This window comes from Piliocolobus tephrosceles, chromosome 4 (assembly GCF_002776525.5).
Source record: "Piliocolobus tephrosceles isolate RC106 chromosome 4, ASM277652v3, whole genome shotgun sequence".
Taxonomy (NCBI): Eukaryota; Metazoa; Chordata; class Mammalia; order Primates; family Cercopithecidae; genus Piliocolobus; species Piliocolobus tephrosceles.
Window position 1 is genome coordinate 65,359,498 of NC_045437.1, and position 21,750 is coordinate 65,381,247.

Here is a 21,750-nt window from a genome sequence, read left to right on the forward strand (position 1 = left end):
TTCTTACTTACTTTTATTTTTTAAGACTGTGGTAAGATGATGGAAAGAGGAGAACAGCTGAACTTCTCACCCTGACTCTTCCGCCACCACAGTGTGGCTGGCAGCAGTCTTGGTTGGCCTGTTGCAGAGTCCTTCAGCAACTGCCCTCTGGGGAACCACAGTTGGATAGGGGTGACAGCAGCCCCTCCTATACCAGCAAGGCCCTGTGCTCTTCCTTTCAAAGACAGAATGAGATCTCTGTATCTGCTCCTGTCTTAGTGGTTTCTTGTGGTCTTTTATGTCAGCAGTCACTTATGGAAATGTCTAGAGCGGCACTGTCCAATGTGGTGTTTTAACTTTAAATAGATGAAACAAATGATTCAGTTTCTCAGTGACACTAGCCACATTTCAAGTGCTCAATAGCCATGTGCGGCTAGTGCCCACCATACGGGAAAGCACAGATGTAGAATATTTTCATCACTGCAAACATTTTAACTGGATAGCAGTGGTCTAGAGATCAGATTTTCCACAGGGATAACTTTGAGTACCTGTTTTTGTTGTTGATTCCTGAATATCCCTATTTTTAAACTCATTGGTTACATCTTTCAAAGAACTACTGTTTTAAGGAACCTATTCATAGCCTTTTAATTTAATATGAGGGAACCTGGCATCTTTTTGGTTGCAAATTCTCCTAAAATTGGCTTGAGTAATAGGCATTTATTGTGCTGACATAATAAGGAGTCCTTATAATGTATGTAGGTGGTTTGTTCTGCTGCTCAGGGATGTGCTTGAGGACCCAGGCTCTATCTGTTTTCCTATTCTGACATCCTCAGTGTGTAGATATGTCTCCTTCAAGGTTGCTAGAAGGCTGATGCTGTTCAAAGATTCAGCATATCACTCAATGATATCTAAAAACTGTAAGAGAGGTGGCTCTCTTTAGGCATCTCTTTTTATTGAGAAGCTAAGTCTTTTTCAGAGGTTCTCCACAGACCTTTGCAGACCTTTGTTAGGTCTCAGTTGGCCAGATGAGTACCTGGGATTTTTAACCTCTATGATGATAGGCTGGCTTCCCTGTGGGTAGTATAAAGACTGAAATTTTTGTCTGTTGTGTTTCCTGCTGTTTCCTCAGCACCTAGAATGATGCCAGGTGCTCAGTAAATGTCTGTTGGATGGATGTATTAATGAATAATGAGAGGATGTTGTTAACATCTATAGTGTGCCACAGAAATGAATTTACACAATGAGGACTTGTTATGCTCCTGTGTTCTCCCTCTACTCTTATTGTGGTACCCTGAGCCAGACTCTCCTGGTTGGCCCTCCTGATGAGCTTAGATTCCCAAGTGTTTATTCCAACTTTTAGTGACGCAACATTGGATGTATAATTAGGGCATTTGGCACCACCCTCACCCAACCCCACTAGTGTTAGGACTAACCCCTTTGCTTTTTAATCTAACTGTACAAACCATAGACGAGGTTTGAGTTTGCTCTTTAACCATGTTATGTTGCCATGTATAGCCATGTATGGCCATGTTATGTTGCCACTTCCTCCAGGTCCAAACTGCCAAGCACAAACAAATACCTGCCACGCTCCTGGATGTATGGCTAACTGCAAAACCTGAAAGATTAGTTTAGTAAGGTATTTCTATATTTATTAGAAATCTACCATAAGAAAATGTAACATGGTTACATAACCATGTTATGTTGCAGTTGTAATTTAAGTGATACAGAGCATGGCATTTTCAGTCATTAAACTAAGAGTGGCCTTAGCCTGCTAGAAGACATCATTTCCTGTGTTTGTTACTTCTTTTGGATTTGGTTTGGGGATTGAGAATGTGGGCATCAGACAGGTTTCCCTAACCTTCCCAGTTAGGCTCACTCCTCAAAACACCTGGCAGCTGGGTTGATGACACAGCCAATTTTTATTTTAATCTGGTGACTAAACCATGGCCCACTAAGCTGGACTGAACAACTGTATACCACTCTTCACCTCGTTGCTGGTGAAGTGCCCTGGTCTCAGTATGGGTTAGGTTGCTGCTGACCAAAGCCATGTGCAGAAGGCAAAATGAGAATTTAGAATTCCAAGTTCATTGTTGATGATGAAAGGAATGTTAAGATTGGGCACGAGACTGGGCAGGAGGTTAAAGAAAAGGGTCTTTTCACTATTAATATATTATTCATACATTATGTCATATAAGGGACATTTTTTAAAGTTATGGTATTTCTCTTTGGGTTTGTGTGTGTGTGTGTGTGTGTGTGTATGTCTCACTATTTTCAGGTACCATATGTACTCCTAAATGTGGCAAATGAAAACATAGTTTCTCATTGAAAGAGTTGACTGCAGAAGTTGAATTTCCAGGTGTCCTGTGTTTCCAAGGGACAAGCTCTATTAAAACATGCAACCAAATTCTCTTTATATCTGACTCACTGGACACCATCTAATGTGTGGACATATTTGCTCTGCCTGCTGTATTTGCAGGCCTCATTGTAATTTGTATTACTTTACAGGATTCGATGGTTTCAGTTAAGAGGAATAATGGCTTTCTAAATATCTCTTTAGGTCCTAGCTCAGAGACTTGTATGGATGGAATAGGTACTTAATAACTATCCATTGAATTAACCAGTTGGGAAATGTTTTTGGACATATTTCCATTAATGTATGTAGGCATTTACTTACCTTTTGTTCCAACAGGGTTCCATTTCTTTTCTCCTAGCTTATGTGGTAATATAGTTCTTTATTTAACCTCATTGCCTTTTTAGTCCGTGACCTCTATTTCGATCACATTAGACCTAAATGTATTTATTAGGTGTGTAACCTTGGACAAGTTACATAATCTTTTTGTGTTTTGGTTTCCTTGTTGATAAAACGAGACTGATAACAGTATTTACCTCATGAGAGTCATTAGACTGTCATGGGTAAGTGATTTAATATACGTAAAACACTTTGAGCAGCCACCATTCATGTCAGAACTACACTAGTTGGTCAATTGCAGCCATTAGTTGGCTATGGATGCAAACTCAATGAAGCATTCTGTGGGCATTCGTTGGCTATGTGGAATTTACAATAAAGCATGCTGCATTGATTCTTATTATGAAAACTGTGCACTGCACATCCTTTGTGTTAGTGAAATTTACAATAAGCTTGTGTACAGATACACATGCCCACTATTTTTGTTGTTTTAAACACTTACCAGCGGGTAACACTGCCTCCAGTTTTGTCCCTCCAGCTTATGGATGGTTCTCGAGCATATGGGTAGTGTCTGGTTGTAGCCTATACCAGATGCTATTGGTTTCCTACCCGGATCTCCTTTACTGGGCCAGTGCATCCATCTCCCAGCTGCTGCGAGTATTGGCTGGTAATGACTCACACCTGTACCCTTCTCCAGAGGCCTGCCCTTGGCTGACAATAATTGCCCCAACCAAATGTGTTTGGGAGATTATAAGATCATGCCCCATCCCCCTCCTGTTCCTCAGGGGTGGCTAATGACTATACAAGGGTGTAATAGCCCAGCTCCCTTGCCTTTGGACTAGACAACTTCTGTGGTTCAATTCTTGCTGTAGAATTCCTCATCGCATCAAGCTGAGGCTAGATTTCTGAAACAATACCTTTGCCTAGCTTCTTCTCCCATTCTAGCCTACTTCTTTCACTTCTAGTTTCTCCTGACAGCACTTCCTCTAAATCAGGTGTACAAGAAATGCCATCTCAGGCTCTGTGTCTAGGGAACCTGACCTAAGATGTTGCTTATCTCAGTACCCCTGCTGTTTTCTTAGTTCCACCACCACCTAAGCCACTAATTCCCTATACTAAATGATCTCTGGCTTACATTCCCTCTTTATTTTTGCTTTGTTTTCTTAGTTGGACCCTGCTTGATATGCATCAACCCTGCTCATATCCCATGTCTTCACATATTTAACGTTGCTCAACATCAAATGTCCTTGATCCTCTTATTAAATATATACCTAGTTATTTTGTGTAGTATAATGGTGAAATCATAGATTTTAGGACCTGAAAATTGGTTTCAAAGCCTTAGTCAATTATACTTCCCTCCTTAGATTGTTGTAAGAATTGTATGAGCTTTTCTTTTTAAAACACTTAGTACCTGGAAGATAGGAAGTGCTTAATGAATGGGAGCTGTTTGGCTACTGATATTATTCTTTCAAGACATTTGCCCCCCTGGGCACCGTAGTGTGTGCCTTTAGTCCCAGCTACCCACAAGGCTGATGCAGGAGAATCACTTGAGTCTTGAGTCCAGCCTAGGCAACATAGTGAGAACCCATCTCAAATTTAAAAAATGAAATTAAAAAAGAATTGCCCCATTTTGGGTGAAATGCCTATCTCTTGCTCCCAGAAGACCTAATGAGTGCCTCTATGACAGCACTTCATTGTACTCTATTATAATCTTGGAGTTTTCTTTTCTATTTCTCCCAGAAAATATAAGCTGCTCAGTGTCATCAGTGGTGTATTGGCTCTGTGGGAGAGGAACAGACTTGATATGTAGGATTTGCTGATTTCCACAGTGACAGTACTTTCACCCTGATTGATTTCAAGCTACCAACAGGATGTCACTGAGCAAAGAGTTGGGAAGAGAAGCAAACAGGTGACCCTTGCCAGCCAGACCACACCAACTGCAGTCCCCACTGTTTCCCTAACACGTAACATAGTATGTCAAACATAGGAGCTAGATGTTCAGTGGATGACTAAAATACAGTTATTAACTGGTTAGGACTTGATCATATCCAATAAATTGGTGAAATTCCTTGAAATCTAATTGTTGTTATGTAACCAGTAGCACCCCTTTTCTACACGTGCACACATATTGCCCCTCCTATTCTTGAATGAATGTAATGAAAGCAGTCACCGTGATGTAATGGGAAATGCCTATGCCTTCCCTGGGTAGATTGTATACCAACTCATGCAAATCCCAATTTTGTGATTTATTAGATACATGACAAGGGATCACTTACTTTACCTCTCTCTGCTTCAGTTTCCTCAGAGAGTTGGACTAAATAATCTCTAGAGTTTGTTCTAGTCTCCAATTTGTAAAGCTTAATTAGTATGTACTTTTACTTCCTCATTCCCTCAATTTTCATCATTCCAGTACTGAAGTTTGAGTTAGGTGTTGTGCTATATAATGGAAATACAAAGAGGAATAATACATGACATGCCTTGTCTGACGAGATTCTCCATGTTTTTTTTTTTTTTTTCCTTGAGATGGTGCCTCGCTGTGTTGCCCAGGCTCGAGTGCAGTGGCACGATCTTGGCTCACTGCAGCCTCCACCTCCCGGGTTCAAGAGATTCTCCTGCCTCAGCCTTAGCCTCCCAAGTAGCTGGGATTACAGGTGCCCAAGGCCACGCACAGCTAATTTTTGTATTTTTAATAGAGAAGGGATTTCACCATGTTGGCCAGGCTGGTCTTGAACTTCTGACCTCAGGTGATTCACCTGCCTCAGCCTCCCAAAGTGCTGAGATTACAGGTGTGAACCACCACACCCGGCCTCTCCATATATATATATATATATATATTTTTTTTTTTAATAAACATCTTATCTCATTGAGACCATAAGTGCACTCTTGTCATCTGTTATTTTTCCTCATGAGTTAGGAAGCCAGATTCATATAAATGTATCAAAGGCCATGATTTTAGTTTTTCACAAACTTTAGCACTTTGACACATAGGGCTATTGTGCTAATAGCTCTCTAGGTGAAATTAAACAAGGCTGTCCTGATCAGCAAGCAGTTCTGTTAAAAAGTATCACCAAGGTAATGTTAATGGTTTGGAAAGAAGCTTTGTTGGATGTCTAGGTCATGCAGCTCTCTGAGTCAGATTCAGTCTCAATTTGTAGAGAGTATAGTTCATTCGAGACTATTAAAGTCTGAAATTTTTTTTTTTTTTTTTGAGTTTAAGTCTAGGAGGTTTTATCCTGGTTCTCTCACACACGTTTTTATATAAAAGTCATTAAGAATGGCTTAGATACTGTGTCTTCCTTCAAGGCCAAATCTGCCTATTGGCTCTACTGCCTTCTTTGTTCCTATCCACTATGATCTCTGACTTTTCTAAATTCCTGTTTTAATCCATACCACAGAGTTTAGCACTTAATTTTTAAAAGATACATTGGTTTCCTGTAGGAATTACTGTTGGGAAAATTTTTCAGTTGCTGAAAGCTCTTTTTAAAACGAAAATTTGTTTTGTTTTTGACAGGGGCTGATAATATCCGGAAATACTGGAGCCGCTACTACCAAGGATCTCAAGGGGTAATATTTGTATTAGACAGTGCCTCTTCAGAGGATGATTTAGAAGCTGCTAGAAATGAGCTGCACTCAGCTCTTCAGCATCCACAGTTATGCACTTTACCCTTTTTAATATTGGCCAATCATCAAGACAAGCCAGCAGCTCGCTCAGTACAAGAGGTATGTCTCATTAATATGACAACTCTTCTTCTTCCTTGCTTGTACTTTTGCTGCCACATTGGAACCTGGAAAAATGCATATAATTAGGAATGTGCTGGTTATGCTGTTTTCAACATGAAACCTTAGTTTTCGTAGGAAGCAGAAAGCCTATATCAATCCATTAGCACTTGTTTACATACCTAACCCTACTTGGAGAGCACAGTTTTCTAGCTATTTAGCAATGGTTAGAAGACGTTTCTGGTTATATTTTTCATCTATTCTAAGAGGCTAAAGGCCTGGTTATTTAATGTTGTTTTAACCTGTGGACTTAGTTCATTCTCTTCTTCAGCTTTTCTAGGAACACATCATGAGTATTCTCATGCATTACTTGCCCTCAGATGTCATGTTCTTGTTCCTCTGAAGTGTTCAACATTGACTGGGATTCATGGATCCTATTCTGTAATCTGCTAGGCTGAAAATTGATGTCTTGTCTTGCAAATTCCATGCCATCAAATACATTTCAACATGGAACCAATGTTTATCTTCCTCATTTAATTTTATTTCTTAGCTTGTATCTCTCCTATAAAAGCATGAGACTAATTGTGGGCAAATAGTGTCTCAGCCAACAGAGCCTCTGATTCATGGTACTAAAGTAATGAGATATGTGAATAGTTTTTAAAACTTAAATTACAGTGAATTATAATGTAAGTACAGTGAAATCAAAACTCTTGATGTATTCCTTTATACTTGTAACTTTCAGGATGTGTTTTCCCCTCTGCTTCAGAAAATTGCGTGCTTCCTCAAGTGATTTTGGAATAAGATGATTAATACGAACAATCTTGCCCTTCAGCCAAGAACATAACATGTTCTAACTCCAGACCTCCCTCACACTTAGCATGTGACCCACAGCAGATAGCCTTATTCCTGTGCCTGGCTTCTCACCTATAAAATGAGAATAATGCAATTTATAATGATAAGTTAATAGGATTAATTTGGATAATTTACTTTGAAGTTTAAACACTTAAGTAGAAGAACCATATAAACCAAGTAAATAGAGTTTTCATTCAAATTTTAGAAGCATAGTTAAAAAAAAAAAAAGGCAAGGACCTATTATTCAACAGACAGAGCTTGTGTCTCACTTTAGTTGCCTCATTCAGCATTAAGTACGTAGCACCTTTTAAAGAATAGAGTTTGCAAAGTACCTTATAGATAATATTAAGTAATTAAATAAAAAATAGCAATGAAAATCTATTCAGAAAGTCATGAATGTGAAGATCTTCAGCATTATAATGATGGTGTCTCCTAATGTGCTTTTAAGACCTTCGGTAAATCTTTTAACTTCACAGCATCAGTTTTTCTGCCTGTAGAGTAGATGCAATAGTATGTTATGATGGGTAGTTTATTATTATAAGGTTGTTTGCTGAGGATGCATTGTTATTCCGCTGTTCATTCTGAAAAATCTGGTAATATGTATGTGTGCGCTACTACATGTAGACAGTATAATGTGTGTGTGTAATATATACATAATACATATACATATTGATACACATAGATACAAGTTTAACTTCAGATAACTTTATTCAAGTTATTTGCAATATCTGAAAAAAGATTTTCTTTTTGCTTGCAAAGTTATGAACCTGTTTATCTGTTTTCCTTAGACATCATGTAATTGAAACTGATGTATCTTTAAACCTAACATATGACTTATGGTTACCCTCCATAGGAATGAAAGATGATCACATTGAATAAAGGAAGCTTTTAGCAATTAATTACTTCTGAGTATTCCTTGTGTGTGTTGACTGGCTATCTTTCCTAGGTAAAGAGCAAATATCTTTTTCCCTCTTTTTGTGATTCATCTTTCAGTAAGACTGATAGCTATAAATGTAGTCTGAAATGATTGGTCTGAAAATGATTCTAAACTTGTGTATACTGGAGCATATGTGACTTTGAGTTTCCTTTTTATTTGTATCCATTTTAAATTTACTTTTCTCAAAACTTTTGCTTGTAATGGAATTTGCATAATACAAATATGGGGACTGCTTTAAGTAGAGCATTTTCCCCCATGATTAAATAAACATATAGCAAACAGGTGCATGTCTACACTTTAGACTGCTTTAATGGGATACATGGGCAAATTCCATTATAGGTCTTGAAGTTTATGGAAGCACAGTGACATGGTTATACTTACTTTGGGTCAGGCCTAAAAAGAAAGGGATATGTCCTAGATTTTTCCCGTTTCTTGATGACAAAGAAATTTCTCTGTGTAGTGTATTAAAATGCCTTGTTGAAGTGCTCTCAGGAATGTTTTAAGAATTAAATCAATACCTTATTGTTAGCAGAAAAATGGAGTTGTGGAACTGAATCTTAAACATTTTGTAAACAATAACTTTAAAGTTGTTGGGAGCAGGCATTGGTATTATAGGAGAGGCAGTGAAAGATTGAAAAGTGAGCAGTCACACGTTACTAGAAATATATTTAGATAATTGTCGTCTTTTTATTCTCTCTTTCATAAAGGTGTTGAACATCCTGTGCCCTATTGCTGATAAGCATTTTTATTCATTTGCACCTGCTAATTTGTGTATGTTTTATGGAATTTCCCAATGCTAAGAAGATGATGTTTTACTCTGCAAAATACTTGTGAATTTTAGGCAAAATTCTGATTTCTCAGAATCAAGGAAGATGCATTCAACTTACCAAAAAGCACTGAACTCTGATTCAGTTAGAAAAGATAATCAGTCATAAAGGCTATTGATTCTTCTTCTCACTCCATTGAAATTATTACATTTTATGTTTAATGCAGAAAATGTGCAATAATTTATCCTGTCACTGGAGTGAATCTTTGCAAACACACTATTGCTTGATGAGCATATCAGGATACTGTTGACTTTAGAAGTGGGGAGAAGCCAGTGAAATTCAAAAGAGAAAGTCGAATTATCAGTGGGACTCAAAAGAGAATAAAAATCATAAGGAAGTTATATATGTAGTCCCCTCCCTTACTATGAGTGTTACTATGTGTGGAGCACTGAGTTAAGAAATGAAGACAATAGTTAAAATTACTATATAACCCACAGACAGAGGGCAACATGCCCAATTATTTTCTTGCCCTTTCAGAAGCAAGTGGAGTCTTGTACATTACATATTTTTTCTTACTGTAATATACCTAGTAATGACCTGTGTTTAACTTACCAGAATTTTAAGATTTTATGACTTGAGAGCTGATAGTGAAAACATGTATTTTTAAACAAGCTTAAAAAAAAAAAACAACAAAACACTAGGAAAAAGAACACCCTTTACATACTGTCTGAAAGCCAAGCAATTCTTGCAGCAGATGTTTGTTGTATTCACTTTGGGGAGGTGTAGTTACCACAGTTTTCCAGAATTTACTCATATCAACTATTTTTCTCTATAGAAAGCATTCGAGAAAAATTTATAATTTTGTCAAGAGGCCCACTTGATACATTAGGGAAAATTCTGATCTAATTTAAGCAATAAAGCTATAAAATGAGAGAAATCTTAAGGGTAAATAGGTTGGTTTCTCATTTGTATTGAATTGTAATTGTATCTAATTTGTTTTACAACTCCCATAGGAGAGCATACTTCAGTTCTGAAGTTATTTAATAGATCAGGAAGATTTTATGAGAAGTTAAGTTGATATAGTAGCCAATAAATGTAATCCTATTTTCCTTCTGCACAGTTGCTGATTATGATTCTTTTACCTCCTGTTTTTTAAAATCTTATTTTCATTTTATTGGACATTGTTGTGTCTTATAAAAGGACATGTTTTGTTAACATGAAACAGTCTTTATTTTCTAGCAATGTCATCTGATGTGATGTTTGTCTATATCCTTAATCCAAAAGTATTTAACTTTTTCAGAAATAGTATATCAAAAGTACAGTGTTAACTATTTGTTGAATATTTTCTATTAAAGTGAATACTAATTGAGAAATAGGAAGACTGTGAAACAGAGTTTTGAAGCAGAATTATAAGGTTGAATGACTCTATTGGTGCCAGGGCCCATTAACACAGGAAAATACAGCTTCTAAATTAGGGTGTCAGTATTAAAGTTAAAATTTGTGATCAGGCCATTTCTCAATTTTTATGCAATTTTAACTCAGTTTGTTATTGTGATGTGCATCAACCTTGGTGTTATGTTTGAAAAACAAAATATGCAAGAAAAGTTTTTGCAAGTAATTTTGTAATGATATAAACATTACTGGTTTTTTAGACCATGTTTTATTTTGGTTATAAATATTCAGATTTTTTTGAACAATGCATTCATTACTCTGTGTCATGAATAGTTTATTTGTTTATTCAATTTTCACTTTTTAGTATTAGACATCTTCTGGAAGAGGGTGCTAATATGTTTCTATGGTATTTAACTATCACGTTTAATTATAACTACTTATTTATAGATGATTAGTTCTACATTGTGTACTTTTTTTTTCCCTTTCTACAAGGGATCAGAGTTTTGAAAGACTGAAGTTCTTGGTCAATCTGTGTCCCTAGATAATAAACTATACTTTAAATTATTTTATATTTACATTGCTTGATAACAGATCATTTCTTTTTTGGTAATTATATGAAGTACTGTCTTCTCTGACTTCATGTGACAAATCTTTTATTAAAAAATGCAAAGCAGTGTTTAAATCATGTAAAATACTTAGCTTAATTTAATACTACTTTCTGTATATATAGAGAAATATGTTTGTAAAATAATCATTGGAAAGTGTCATATACTTTAAATCTTAAGAGTTTTCCAAGTGCCTTGACCTGCCTCTTGGCAGCATTTTAGAATACTGATTTGATTTCACATGGAACAGTGTACATACCTATGGTGTGAGCAGTTTGAAAATTCCCCTATGGGACATATACTTATTCTAAAATGATATGAGAGATACAAACTGTTTTTTGTTCATTCCTTACAGATGTACTGCATGCTGTTAAAATTAAATCTTGAGGAAACAATGAGAGGATTTGGAAGTCAGTTTTCCACTGAATGACTCAGCTATCTCTTGAAAATATTTATTTCAAGAGAAGTAAATATTTCTGAATTAGCAATCATTTCATTAGGTACAAAAATGTCATTATTTTAAGTGAATTTTGAAGAGTAACTTTTAAGCTGAAAGTACTAAAACAGCCAGAATATTTTATTTATTATACATTCATTCATTTTTTTCTATATGCATTATTTGAGAAAATTAATTTTGTATACCTGATTTTCTTGATTCTATATCTAGCCACCTTGATCTCACTATTTTTTCCTTTGTATACCTGTGTTTCTCGTATCCACCAAGCAATGTGATTAAAATGTGCCTTGTCCAACAAAAGCAAAATTTCCATGAATAAATACATTATGTAAGAAGGGTCCATTTTATCAAACAAATTATTTAGGTGGGGGAACAAAGTAATACATCTCAAAATATGACAATGTATAATAATAAAAGGAATTTTTTGTCTTCTCTTTTAAAACCCTCATTCCTTTCCACTGTCTTCCTTTCTTCAGTCACATACATATCTTCATTTTATGTAAAGTGAACATTTTGAAGCCTCTTTCAATTCTTACTATTTTTTATTCTCCATATCTAGACTTTTCACTGTCTCATTCTCCCACTTCTTCCTCTGCAGTGCTTCTCAGAGTTTCCTAATAGTTTACACCCCCAGAGTTCCTCATTTCTCACTATTTTTCAACACAGAGCAGAAAAAGCAAACTTTCTATCCATTTTTCATGATACCTATATTTTAAAACCTTCTAATATTAAAAATCTTTTAATTCCTTCTGGAATCGAATGAAATTCCACAGATCTTACATGTTAATGTGCATTGGATTCCTTTTTCTTCACTCACTTATGCTTATCTACCACTCACTATTCCTAATTCACTAGGAAAACCCCTGATATGGTTTGGCTGTGCCCCTGTCTAAATCTTGACTTGAATTGTATCTCCTAGAATTCTCACATGTTGTGGGAGGGACCCAGGAGGAGGTAATTGAATCGTGGGAACCAGTCTTTCTTGTGCTATTCTCGTGATAGTAAGTCTCACGAAATCTGATGGATTTATTAGGGGGTTCCGCTTTTGCTCCTTCTTCATTTTTCTCTTGCCACCACCATGGAAGAAGTGCCTTTCGCCTCCCACCGTGATTCTGAGGCCTCCCCAGCCATGTGGAACTGTAAGTCCAATTAAACCTCTCTTTCTTCCCTGTCTTGAGTATGTCTTTATCAGCAGTATAAAAATTGAGTAATACAACCCCCTCAAGATTATGTATCACATCAGGAAGTCTTCTTGAATGCCCATGCCTGAGTTGGGCTCTCTCATCTGATTTCCCTTGGCAACCTGGGCTAATCCAAATCGTAATATTGGAATTTTGCCTATAACTTTTCTGTCTACTCCTTAAGGTTATAAGTTTGTTGAAGGATGGGAATTATGGCTTGTTTATGTCTCTATGCTCAATAAACAGTCAACCCTCCATATCTGTGAGTTTTGCATTCATGTATTCAACCAACCACCGATTGAAAATATTCAGGGAAAAGCACTGTTCTCTGAATTCAACATGTACAGTCTATTTGTCAATATTCCCTAAATAATACAGTATAACAACTATGTAAGTAGCATTTACATTATTAGGTATTATAAGTAATCTAAAGATGATTTAAAGTGTATGGGAGGATGTGCGTAGGTTATATGATAATATTGTTTCATTTGCTATCAGGGATTTGTGCATCTCAGATTTTGGTATCCATGGGAGGTTCTGGAACCCATCCTCGAAAAATACCAAGGGATAACTGTATTTTGTTTGAAAGAGTGACTCCCTCTGAATCTTACCACACATCCTTTCTTACTGGCTTCATACCATCAACTTTATCCAGATTTCCTTACTCTCTCTTTACTCAAGCCAATGAATCTATTTTTATCCTTGAATATAAAAATTTTTATTTTCCTGAAACACCAACCTGACCTTTTAATATTGCTTACAAACCACATCTTCCTCGAATCCTCACCACTCTAACCATGTTAATACATAGTTTTAAAAAGATTCAACTTGTTAATTATCATATTTACAAATGTTTGATTTTATGTTTCTACATTTGCGTTTGTCTATTTGTGGACTTTGTTTAACACCATATCAGGGTACTATTCCCTTTCCAAAATCCCTCATAGAAATTGGCAAGACATCTTGACCAAATAATATTCTTTTAATATATTTTTAAATAATTGCTATATTTATGTTATAGAGCTTATTTTGTTTGCTAGCATCAAAATCTATTTTTTCCTGTTTAGATTGATCACATAGAGACTGGTAACATAATGAAGCTCTAAAGGGAACATAATGACATGGTTTTAAAGTGATGAATTCAACTTATTAAAAATAAATGAGGCTGAGGCAGGCAAATCACTGAAGGTCAGGAGTTCGAGACCAGCCTGACTAACATAGTGAAAACCCGTCTCTACTAAAAATAGAAAAATTAGCTGGGCATGGTGGCGCACCCCTGTAGTCCCAGCTACTTGGGAGTTTAAGGCAGGAGAATTCTTGAACTCGGGAGGTGGAGACTGCAGTGAGCTGAGATGACGCAACTGCATTCTAGCCTGGGTGACAGTGTATGGCTCTGTCTCAAAAAACAAACAAACAAATAAAAAAATGTAGCCTTTTATTATTACATTAGTGAAACTTAGAAGGATTTTTAAAAATTCTTATATTTAATATGTTTTCTTTGTATACATATTTAAATATTTTATAATAATGAATCATAACTAGTAAAGTTAGAGACTGATTTTATCCGAACAATAGTATTTGGCTACTTTCTGATCCTTTTGAAGTAGTATGTATTTGTTTTGTAGTGGTGATCTTCACACTTTATATCTGTATGTTAATATTATATTTTATAAAAATTAGCATTTCATTAATCCTCATTTCACGAAGACAATGACTGATTTGAGGCAAAAGTTTAAGGTACCCTTTCCTTGTCCTGTAGTTCCTTTCATTTATTTTTTTATTTGCAAAAGAGGACTCAGTCACTACACATTCCACAGCTTACAAAGTTAATAAAACATTTGTCGAGGTAAATTAATTTGAAAATAGACACATAGTTAATGTCAGTAAGGTGCTTTGAAGATAAAAAGCACAATAAGCGTTAGTTATTATCATTATGATAATTATTATCATTATTATTATTACATAGTGTCTGCTTTAAAATACCCTTGGTTGCTCTGGGATGGCTGAGACTAATGAGAAGGGTTAATCTGTTGGAGTTTATCCAGAACTAAGGATTTGAGACATAATGCACAAATGATTTACTTTTTTTCTGAATAGATCAAGAGATATATTTGTTTATTCCTTCCCCTGAAAAAACAGAAACAAAACTTCCTGTTGATTTTGTAATGCAGAAGCATTGGCACTCATTTTGAATAGTTTTAATGTTTTCTTATATGATCTCTAAAAATATGTCTGAGGAGTAAATACAGGTCTTCTTAAAAGGTTCTGAAAACATAGCCATTGATTTCTACTTCACTATCTCTGAGTCGTGTGGAGCTTAAAATTATAATTTTTATATATTAAAAAAGAGAATAGAGCATAATATGGGAAGAAAATATGAAATCTTAGTTCTTATAAAAATGAGAAATTATGTCTTTGGGAAGTTATACAAATAACTATAACTAATTATATAAATTAATCCCAATTAGAATATCTTAAGGAGGAGTCTTTAGATTATTCTTTAGAGAGAAGACTTCAGCATTAAGCAAACTTCTTTGCAAGGCACTGCAGATATTGGCATCACAAGTCACAGAGATGAAGGAAATACTGAAACATTTTAACAGGCGAATGTATGAAAGTCAAATGTACCCCCAGCCTCATAATCAGTAAGGCATTAGTGACATGTCTGAAGAAGACATTCCCTAATATTATTGCAAATTAAGTAATAAAAGACCTCAAGAGAATGAAAAGAGAAAAGGTGCCTGAAGCCAATGAATTACAATTGACAACCTAAAGGCAGTTGAAGAACCAATTGCTAGAGTGATTGCAAAGCTATTCATGATGTGCAGCAGACAGAGCACACCAGAAAGCTGGAACAATGCCTTCAGTTCAGCAATATTGCTTCAAAAGAATGGAAAGAGGGGAACGGGAAGAGCCACTGACCCTGAGACCAATTTCCAGGCAGCTGCACAAACTATATACTGTAATTAAAGGTTTTGACCAGTAATCACAGCAAAGCCAGACTACAGAAGTCTGGGGGAACCAGCAACGTTCATAATGTGGCAGACATCCCTAACTTAAAGCATGGAAAAAACAGGTAAGAAAGCTGGTCCATTTCTGGCAGTGACTTTGAAAAGTTCTGCTGTGTTAGCACAAATACAAAAATCACATATTTTTGGCCTTGTTCCTCTGAGAACAAAAACATGTAATAAGAGATACTTGCTTTTATCTTTTGCGATGAATAGAATACTCTCCTACTTAGAAACAGGCTTTTTCTCCTTGCCAGTTTATTTATTTTTTTCCTTACCTATGAATTGCATGTGCCTTTGATGAAAACAAAGAACTGAACATGTGCAATGGTACATATAATAGACTGAATGCAACTTGGAAGTGGCCACTCTTCCAGTGTACATAGGCTCGGAAATGAACTAATCCACACCTGAGTAATTTGTTTATAGCACCTCCTTTCACTTTTGTTTATTGGTATCTACCATCTCTCATTCTTTTTCTTTAATAATATCTCTTTATATAGAATTTTATATGCAGCCATGATTGTATTATTTCAATAGTCACATAACCATTTCGAGGATTTATATCATGAAAAAAGGTTATCTAGTAGTTTTGAGTGAAGATATGATACACACTTTCAATACCAATAAGAAGGTATACTACAAAGGTCTAATGAAGAAAAATATCTCATTTTGAAGGTACCACACAACTTTCAACTGACTGGGCCTGTTATGGTCTTTGCTGTGTTTGATATCACAGTATCTAACAGTGAAGTGGTAATTACCTTCTTTAGTAGAAATTCCAAGATCTAAATTGGTACACATATAAATCTTTGACAACAAAAAAAATTTACAAGTTTTTTTTACTAGGTTACAAAGGAGAAGAGTCAAGTAGGGTTTAATTTTGTTTTATTTAGGCTTATATCTTAATATGTTCAAGTATCTGGATTCAGTTGCCCTAAACACAGTATAAATAGAGTTAGAGTTCATGCTACACCTGACATAAGATTATGGGGTTTTATAAGAATGATCTATAATATTTAGATGGTAACTAGCTCCATAAAATAACTGGGATTGTTTTCATAAATGAGAATTTAAACCAATGGAGCCTTATGGGAAGAAGGTTCTACATATGAACTGTGAAATAATTTAGAAGTCACATAGAACAATATAATTTTAGCATGTAGAATTTGTAATATTTATTTTTGATACTGGTTAGGACTAATTATTTGTCAAGCCAAAGCAATTCTTTTTTGAAAGGGGCCAGAGTGGAAAATCTGGGTAACTTATGTATAGTTTAGACAAGGAGAACAAAGAAATAATGCAATGAAAGTAAGAGCTTGTCAGGGGAATCCTTAGAGAACAGCTGGTTGAAGAATTACAGTTGTTAACTGTGCTATAAAAGAAAAATACTCTCTCATCAGGCGTTAGCATATTTCATTGAAGGCAATACTGAATAATCCTTAGAGGGATCCTGAAAAATAGGCCAAAAAGAATCTTGAGATGGAGGTGTAATGTATATGCACTAAATAGTATTTTTATTACTGTTGTTATTATTATTATGGGTAAGCAAATCATTGTGTCCAGATAAATGCCCCGATTTTCCAAAACATGGCACAAATTGTTTAGAAAGAACACTTTCTTTCTTGTTATATATAAATATTTACATTGGCCGGGCGCGGTGGCTCAAGCCTGTAATCCCAGCACTTTGGGAGGCCGAGACGGGTGGATCATGAGGTCGAGAGATCGAGACTATCCTGGCTAACACGGTGAAACCCCGTCTCTACTAAAAAATACAAAAAACTAGCCGGGCGAGGTGGCGGGCGCCTGTAGTCCCAGCTACTCCGGAGGCTGAGGCAGGAGAATGGCATAAACCCGGGAGGCAGAGCTTGCAGTGAGCTGAGATCCGGCCACTGCACTCCAGCCTGGGCGACAACGAAACTCCGTCTCAAAAAAATAAATAAATAAATAAATAAATATTTACATTTTACTCAGTTTTCATATAGTTTCATTTAAAGTGGTATTTATTGGGCCAGACATGCTGGCTCACACCTGTAATCCCAGCAGTTTAAGAGGCCGAGGTGGGTGGAGCACATGAAGCCAGGAGCTCTAGACAAGCCTGGCCAACATGGTGAAAACCATTCTCTACTAAAATACAAAAATTAGCCAGACGTGGTGGTGCACACCTGTAATCCCAGCTACTCGAAAGGCTGAGGCATGAGAATTACTTGAACCCAGGAAGCAGAGGTTGCAGTGAGTCAAGATCACATCGCTGCACTCCAGTCTAAGTGACAGAGTGACACTCTGTCTCAAAAAATAAAATAGTATTTGTCAAATTTATTGGAGTTAAGTGTAAATATTTGAATTATTTAAATGTTTATTTAATATGTAAATTATTTAAATAGACATGCATAAATATAGAAATATATGTTTCTGCATATTTTGGATACTAATTTTGTATATTAACTTTGATGTTTTTCTTTAAATATAAGTTGGGACATCTTTCTGTTTTCTTAACGCTGGCTTTTAAATGACTTTTATGTTAATAAGCAAATTAAGTCCATTTTTTAAGTAAAAAAAAAAAAAAAAAACAGATTTTAAGGCAAAGCATGAAGTCACCAGGTTACTTGAGTAATGAATGGCCTGTTACTGTTAATGGAAATGTTTTTGAGCACTATCGCTGTCTTTTTTTCTTTACCAGAGAAGCTCCTTGTTTTCTTTCAATATTAATAAATCTTTTAAACTGTATTAGCACAGTTTTCTGCTCTAGGGAAATACAGTCTTCTTTAATTATTCTGAATGTTGTAGTAGCCCTTCGATTAGAACGTTAGTTCTAGCAGTGTAGATGCAGAAAATATATTTTGTTGAAGCAATGACTAACTTTTAGGTTCTAGACATTGCTTTTTTATAAAACACTCAGTATGAATCTGTGATTTTGTAATTTCATCTGTTAAAAATGGAATACAAAAATTATAATTCTTTCATTACTTGTTTTTATTTGTACTCTAGTTAGTCAAAATTTTGTCATATGTTTCTTTAGCCATGGTAATGCTGAACTGAAAAATATATACTATTTAAAGTTATATCATATTAAAGATATTAAAGGAAGAGATGTGGCTGTAATTTGTGGATTTACTTTCACCACAATTATTTTTATAATAACAACTATTCTCTCACTCATTTTGTTTACAAATATGCATACATTTGTAAAGAATTGTAGATGAGCTTACTTGATCCATCCTCTGTCAGTTAAGATTGTATGACTAAGGTTCTATAGAAAATATATTTCTGGGCCGGGCGCAGTGGCTCACGCCAGCCGATAATCCCTGCACTTTGGGAGACCGAGGCGGGCAGATTACCTGAGGTCGGGAGTTTGAGACCAGCCTGACCAACATGGAGAAACCCCGTCTCTACTAAAAATACAAAATTAGCCGGGCGTGGTGGCGCATGCCTGTAATCCCAGCTACTCTGAAGGCTGAGGCAGGAGAATCACTTGAACCTGGGAGGCCGAGGTTGCGGTGAGCCAAGATCGTGCCATTGCACTCCAGCCTGCGCAACCAGAGCGAAACTCCGTCTCATAAAAAAAAGAAAATGTATTTCTATCATTTTCATTTGAATCCCCATGTGATATTACATAATTTTTAAATCTTTAATCTTATTTTAATAATCAGCCTGAATGATTAATAAAGCCATGTGGTGCCATTTTACAAAAAGGTATACAGTGAAAAGTCATTCACTTTTCTACTCAAGTGCCCTGTTCAGCTCTAATTTACAACTCTCAGTCTGAAACTAGGCTGCTTTATTACTCAACTTTGAATGTCAAAAGGTTAGAAATGCCAACTTAATGAATTTTCTTTAGCAGCAAAATGAAACGTGGACTATTTATTAATATAGTCCATATTTGAATTCATTAAATTCCTTCAAATTTAGTGATTTTCTTAAAGATGGTACTTCTAAAACACTTTCAAGAAAATTAATTTTAATAGTTTAAGCTCTAACTTGTTACCAAGGTATGAATTTTTAGCAGTTTACTGAGTTAAATGAGGGAGAGGACTTAGAGGAACTACGTACAGTAATTTCACAATTTATTTGTGATTGCATGAGGTAAACATCTAAGCAGTCATACTGTTTTTATTAATTATTATTAATTATGAAAAATTTCAAGCATGTAGATAAGTATAGAAAATATCAGACAAACCCATCCAATTCATTACCCATTAACATGTTAACATTTTATCATATTTGTTTCAGATCTTTTCTTTAAAGAAACAAATCATGAAAGCTGCATTTAAAGCTCCTTTCTTTCCCTTCCTCATCATTTTTGCATCCTTTCTCCTTCAGAAACAAGGAATATCTTTAATTGACTACATATGCATGTGTCTCTAAATAGTATACAATAATGGTTTCTGTGATAAAAATTTATGTAAGTGATGCCTTACAGCATTTTAAAAAAATGTTCTGCTGTTTTATTTATATTTATGTTCTTTCTGGATTTTTGTGATTATAAACAAAGCTGTTGATAAATATCTTTGTACATGTTTCCTTGTATATGCAAACATTTCTCAAGTGAATACATGTAAAATTGGAGTTAGGGGGTCACATGATATACCCAAGTTTAACTTGATTAATATTTAACTTGGCACTTTGGTTTGGAGATGACAAACAGTAAGACTTGAAGTCAGAACTTCTGGATTTAAGTTCTTCTTACTGTTGACCATCTAAATTATATTGGGCAAAAACTTAAAAGTCTGTTTTCTCATCTGGAAAATGGGGCTAATCCTAGAACCTACCTCGTAGTGAATGGTGAGGATTAAAGGAGGATATAGCACATAGAGAGTCTTACTCAGTGTTAACGGTTGCTCCCTACTTTCTTCCCCCTCCTCTTAACAGGGTTGTTATGAGGGTTGAAGGAGTTAATGTTCCATAAGGCAATTATATCAGTGTCTGGTATAGAGTAAATGTCATGGGAGTGCTTTTTAAATACACAAAAGTCAAACAAAAAAAAATTTAATTTCATCACAAAGGAATATATTTATATCCCTTTGAGGGTACTTGAAGAATAAATTCCAAATGTAAAAAAGAAAACACTGCAAAGCTATAAAGCCCTTACACAACCCTTACAACCCTTACAACTTTTGTTAGGTTAAATTATAAACAGTTAACTTATTTTACTTCCATTCATATGTGCAGTATTCCGGGCAGAAGTTTTTTTTTTAATCATTAGCCGATAAAATGTGCTTTTCTCTCTAGTTATGAGGAAACTAGGAAAACCAAATCTTTTGATTTTCACTTGTGACATTTGATACCAAGTCTTGTTCTTTAAGGTGTTCCAGATAAGTACAAATGCAAATATAGAATGTTATACTTTGAATAGCGAAGAAGAAATGAGGGAGATGATTAAACAAGGTGTAAGCCTACCTGCATATCTTTGCAGCCTCACCAAAACCCAGAAATCTGCCTTTTTATAGCATGTCACTTGTGTGTGCTCCTAACGTGATTGACAGATTGTTGTTTCCCTTCTTTGAAGGCTCAAGAGGTTGCTCGGATTATTTTAAAGTGTATGTCACACCAACTCTTACTCTCAGATTTAAATAGGATCTTCTCAAGCATTAAAGATGGATTACTTTGTATTACTTTTATTGCTTTTCAAGTGTTTTTGGAAACATTTAAAAGTCCTCCTTAAAACTGGATTTCCTAGAATAGGTTTTCTTTGGGGGAAATTTTAAGGATTAGTTGTAGACTTTCCAAAGTCTGAAGTTTAACAACCAACAGGACCTGATTAAAACAAATTACTTAGTTAAAAAATGAAAACAGGGCAGAAGAGGAGGAAACCCCATCGTATCTCTGTATTCCTTATAATAAATCAGACCTGTGTGTGTTTTTAACAAAAACGAGGGTATGCTTTTTTCCCCCTTCATTCTCAGTTTCTTTTGATCATTGATCTGGGTGACCCCACGCTCAGGGTTTTTTTCTTCATTTGACATGGACAGATTTTTGAAGTATAGCTCTCCTTTGGGAACCCCGGGCAGTTCCACTTGACTAACCTGTGATCTAATGAGCAGTGATGCAGGGTTACAGTGGCCATTTTGTGTGCTTTGACGGAGGATGGCTAGACAGAGAGTGGGAGAAAGGCGATGTCTGCGGAGAAAAGAGAAGCAGGGGGATCGAACAGTGTGAAAAAGACTTGTTA

At 35.6% G+C, this 21,750-nt stretch overlaps 1 protein-coding gene across 4 annotated transcripts in view; it reads left to right on the top strand.

Moving 5' to 3' along the window:
• The window catches only part of ARL15 (ADP ribosylation factor like GTPase 15), a 460,776-nt gene that overhangs the window by 203,019 nt on the left and 236,007 nt on the right, over nucleotides 1-21,750 (top strand). For 2 of the 4 annotated variants that reach the window (XM_023210547.3, XM_023210548.2), the window contains exon 4: nucleotides 6,177-6,385. In XM_023210547.3, the coding sequence (XP_023066315.1) occupies nucleotides 6,177-6,385 (209 nt within the window). Of the gene's footprint in view, nucleotides 1-6,176; nucleotides 6,386-7,124; nucleotides 7,485-11,290; nucleotides 12,772-21,750 lie in introns of those variants that run through there. The other 2 variants (XM_023210549.2, XM_023210550.2) reach the window with 2 other exon arrangements.